General features: G+C 34.5%; 2 protein-coding genes across 2 annotated transcripts in view; both read right to left on the bottom strand.

Moving 5' to 3' along the window:
- Nucleotides 1-5,000, bottom strand: part of LOC144979525 (complement C3-like) — a gene marked incomplete in the record, with an annotated part of 98,032 nt that overhangs the window by 35,431 nt on the left and 57,601 nt on the right. The window contains 3 exon segments of the mRNA XM_078926225.1: nt 726-818; nt 1,618-1,746; nt 2,427-2,652. Of these exon segments, the coding sequence (XP_078782351.1) occupies nt 726-818; nt 1,618-1,746; nt 2,427-2,652 (448 nt within the window).
- Nucleotides 2,668-5,000, bottom strand: part of LOC144980171 (complement C3-like) — a 21,359-nt gene continuing 19,026 nt past the window's right edge. The window contains exon 14 of the mRNA XM_078927745.1: nt 2,668-2,784. Within this exon, the coding sequence (XP_078783871.1) occupies nt 2,668-2,784 (117 nt within the window). The remainder of the gene's footprint in view (nt 2,785-5,000) is intronic.

The raw sequence follows: 5,000 nt of genomic DNA, 5'->3' as shown, positions 1-5,000 counted from the left end.
AAACATGTAGGACGGAACATGATTCCTGTTAGGCGATATTTCAATTTTTTTCGGACAGAGACAACGCTGTTAACGGCCAGATACTCATTTTAAACCTGAGTACGGTGGGAGAATGTGATGTAAAATGCCTTTTCCAAGGACTCAATATATGCGCCGAGCGAAGCTCGAACCCAGGACCTTCCGATCACATAGGTCACACGTCTTTCTTAAAGACCAGGTTTGAGAGTTTTTGCCAAGATGAAGGTCAAGGTCATTTAAATCGATCGATATTTGAAGGAGTTTTCTGGTCAAACTTTTGAATACGAGTTTTTCCAGTGTACGGTTAAGTACGGCGGTTAAGTTCATTCCGACATCAGGCTATCTTCAGATGATTAAAAGTCGGTCAAAGGTTCAGGCTACCTTCAGATGATTAAAAGTCTGTCAAAGGTCATTCAGGTACCTTCAGATGATTAAAAGTCGGTCAGAGGTCAATCAGGCTACCTTCAGATGATTAAAAGTCTGTCAAAGGTCATTCAGGCTACCTTCAGAAGATTAAAAGTCGGTCAAAAGTCATTCGGGCTATCGTCAGATGATACAAAGTCGGTCAGAGGTCAATCAGGCTATCTTCAGATGATTAAAAGTCGGTCAAAGGTCATTCGGGCTATCTACAAATGATTAAAAGTCGGTCAAAGGTCATTCAGGTTATCTTCAGATGATTAAAAGTCGAACAAAGGTCAATCACTTACCACAACGTATATCTTCTTCTCTACGATGTCCCTCTCGTTGATGTTGAAGGCGTCCACTCTGAGAGTTAGCTCCCCGTTCTCCAGCGGAATGACCTGTTATGGAAATACATTGTGGAATTGGTCTAGGCAGTCGTCAGCATAGAATCACACGTTTATCAGTAATTCTCACTAAACTGTATTAACCAGACTATAAACGTTTAAGGTTACACATAGTTTTGTGCGTTGGTCCGTTATTGTCCGGATGGCAATGTTGTGAACTTCTTAGCTAAGTGCATACCATCTATAGCCTGACACTGACCACAAAATGACGTCAAAAGACTTGTCTTTGACAGCCAAAGAAAACAAATCGTGAGTTGTATTCAATAGTTTAACCAATAGAATCACTTGTTTCCATGAGCTCTACTAACGACAACATAAGAGACGGTGCAAAAACCTAAAAAATGACGTCAAACTATGTCTAAGAGGGTTCTAGCGTAGTCATCGTTATGTTATAGCCTGATACTGAAATCCAAAAGGACTGGCAGTTTGACGTCATTATTTGGTTTTTGCACCGCTTAGTGAGTTGTCGTTAGTAGAGCTCATGGAAATAAGTTATTTCATTGGTTGAACTATTGAAAACAACGATTTGTTTTCTTTTGTGGCAAAAGAGTGGCATTTTGACGTCATGTTTTGGTCAGTATCAGGCCATAACTTTACGAAGGCCACGGTTCTTGTGTCAGGCTATATTTAACGATGGCTATGATCTAAGCCAAATGGGGTTCTAGTGTCAGGCTATAAGTTAACGATGGCTACGGTTCTAGTGTCAGGCTATATGTTAACGATGGCTACGGTTCTAGTGTCAGGCTATATGTTAACGATGGTTATGATCCAAGTTCATAGATCGTTCTAATACCTTGACGTCTCTACTCTTTGTGCGCTGCTTGCCAACCTTGAGAGTGAAGTTGGTGTTGTGTTGATCTGTTCCACGGTAACGATTGGCCGAGAAACACAACCCTTTGTCTCCTGTCAGTTTCACACCAACCTGAAAAATAAAGATGTAATAGATTTTGTCGGATGTACAGTGACCAGTGAGATTGATATCATCATCATCATCATCATCATCATCATCATCATCATCATCATCATCATCATCATCATCATCATCATCATCATCATCAACATCGTCATCGTCATGGACATCATCATCGTCATCGTCATCATCATCATCATTTTCGTCGTCGTCGTCGTCGTCGTCGAATATATATATATATATATATATATATATATATATATATATATATATATATATATATATATATATAAACATTTGAAATATAATTAAGATAGTTTGACTTCTACTTCTTGTAGAAGTCAAACTATCTTAATTATATTTCAAATGTTTATAAATAGCTCCTTTTATACTAAAGTTGAGCACTATTATTTCATGGTTTTTGTTTTATAATTTATATATATATATATATATATATATATATATAATATATATATATATATATTATATATAAGAATGTCCTGTAGTTCAGACAGTGCTCCATAAATGGACGAATTCGAGTCGTTTCTTACAAATATATAAATAAACACACACACACACACACACACACACACATTATATATATATATATATATATATATATATATATATATATGTGTGTGTGTGTATATGTAAATGTGTGTGTGTGTGTGTGTGTGTGTGCAAATCCTCACCTCGATATCCTCTGTATGGAAGTTGTATATAGCGACCTTGACTTTAACTTCCTCTAACCTTGTGACCTTGTAGGGCAGTCTGACATCTACAAAGAACATCTTCTGCACCTTCTGCTGTAGCGGCTCCGACACGCAGATGCCCCGACTGGCTGACAGACCCACGGCCATGAAATTCCACGTGGTTATGGTGTCCGGAAGAGTCAAGTTCAAGGCCATGTTGCCTGACCTTAATGAGAAGAGGTTAGAAATTATAAGTGACGGAGTTAGATACCTTCTTAGCTGCTTTCATTGTTGCGTCATTGCATCGACTTTGGTTTAGTTGTTCCCTGACATACGAAGCTAATGTGATACTCTCGTACTTTGGAAGAAAAAAAATCTTAGCTAAAATTTTGGCCTGAATAAATAATAAATAAATTCCCTTTATTCATCCCTGAGGGGAAATTTTTCTTTAGGGTCTATTCCAAGGGAAGACTGGAATAACCCAGGCGTCAGCCGCAGTGCAGCGCCGCAAATTGAGCTAAGGCTAGGTGACTTGCTCAAGGCCACACAACGCGGCGGGTAGTCGAACTCGGTACCTTTCAGGTACGAAGCAAAGACCGTACCGCTGAGCCACGCAGTCCCAGAAAACCCGTCCTTCAAATATCGATCCATTAAAATGACTCTCATCTTGGCAGAAAAACAAAAATCTCAAACCTTGGACTTTCCGAAGCGTAGAATGGCAGTTGCATGTCTTCGCGAAGTCCCAGGTCTAAGAGTTTTTGCAAAGATGAGGATAATTTAAATCGATCGATATTCGGCTATATGGTCTAGTGGTATGACACTCGCTTTCGGATCGATTTCAAAACGATGGCTCTGTTGTCATGGTATGACACTCGGAAGGTCTTGGGTTCGAGCCTCGCTCAACGCATAGTGGAGTATTTCGAAAACGCTCCTTACTCGCCTTCTCTCATCGTACTCAGATGTAAAATCAGTACCTGGCAGTTAACAGCGTTGTGTCTGTCGAAAAAATTGTATTATCTTCAAACAGGCAATACGTCTCGTTTCACATGTTACGTGTTGCTGTTCAGTCAGGGACCCTTTGTAAAACGCTTTGAGCACATTTAGTAATATTGCACTATATTATAAAAGCTCAAGATTTTGTGTGCTCAGAGCCTTTTGTCTAATTAGGGGTAGATGAGTGGTAAACATTATTATTATGGTTGTTGTTATTTTTATTATTATTATATTATTATTATTATTTATTATTATTATTATTATTATTATTATTATTATTATTATTATTATTATTATATTATTATTATTATTATTATTATTATTATTATTAATTATTATTATTATTATTAATATTATATTATTATTATTATTTTATTATTATTATTATTATTATTATTATTATTATTATTATTATTATTATTATTATTATTATTATTATTATTATTATTATTATTATTATTATTATTATTATTATCATTATTATTGTTATTATTATTATTATATTATTATATTATTATTATTATTATTATTATTATTATTATTATTATTATTATTATTATTATTATTATTATATTATTATTATTATTATTATTATTATATATTATTATTATTATTATTATATATTATTAATATTATTAATAATAATAATAATAAATAAAATAACAATAACAATAATAATAAATAATAATAATAATAATAATAATAATAATAATAATAATAATAATAATAATACACATTTATATAGCTCTCATTCTCGTGTAAAACACAAGCTCTGGGCACTTTACAATATAAATATCAATTTTAAGTGAAAAAAAATAATAACAACAATAACAATTCATAGCCAAATCAAGGATTCATATACAGTCAAGAAAAACAAATACAGTAAAAATGTGTCTTGAGATTCTCTTTAAAAGTAGGTAAAGACTTGCACTCCCTCAGACCACGTGGCAGTTCATTCCAAATCTTGGGGCCGAAACAAGCAAACGATCTGTCACCAAATTTTGTTCTTGATCTTTTTTCCGAAATTTTCGTTTGGTCATTACATGATCTTAAAGTGTAATTCTCAAATTTACACATGACCACGTGATCTGTGAGATATGCCGGTCCTATACCAGCCAAACACTTATAAACAAAACACGCTGCTTTGTAATATGTGCGCTTTTCAATGGGCAACCAATGGAGAGATGCCAACAAAGGGTTGCATGATCAAATTTTTTTTTGCCAAAAACTAATCTTGCTGCATTGTTTTGCAGCAGTTGTAATTGTTTAATAGAAGCCTGAGGCAAGTTGACAAGCAGCGAGTTACAATAATCTAGTTTCGAAAAAATGAGGGAAACAACCAATGTTTTACATGTTCCAATTGCAATATACTGACGGATCGAACTGATTTTCTTCAATTGAAAGTATAAAGATTTACAGAGAGCAGAAATGTGAGCTGACATTCTCATTTCTGAATCAAAATAGACACCCAAGTTTTTCACAGTCTTTGAAATTTTGATCTTTTCACCCCCAATCAACACCTCAAGACCATCATTCACCTTCAACTGCCCTCTATTTCTTACAATCATCACTTCTGTTTTT

Source organism: Berghia stephanieae, chromosome 9 (assembly GCF_034508935.2).
Source record: "Berghia stephanieae isolate SIO BIC M18660-M18661 chromosome 9, UCSD_Bste_1.3, whole genome shotgun sequence".
Lineage (NCBI taxonomy): Eukaryota > Metazoa > Mollusca > Gastropoda > Nudibranchia > Aeolidiidae > Berghia > Berghia stephanieae.
This window is presented reverse-complemented; position numbering and strand designations above follow the sequence as displayed.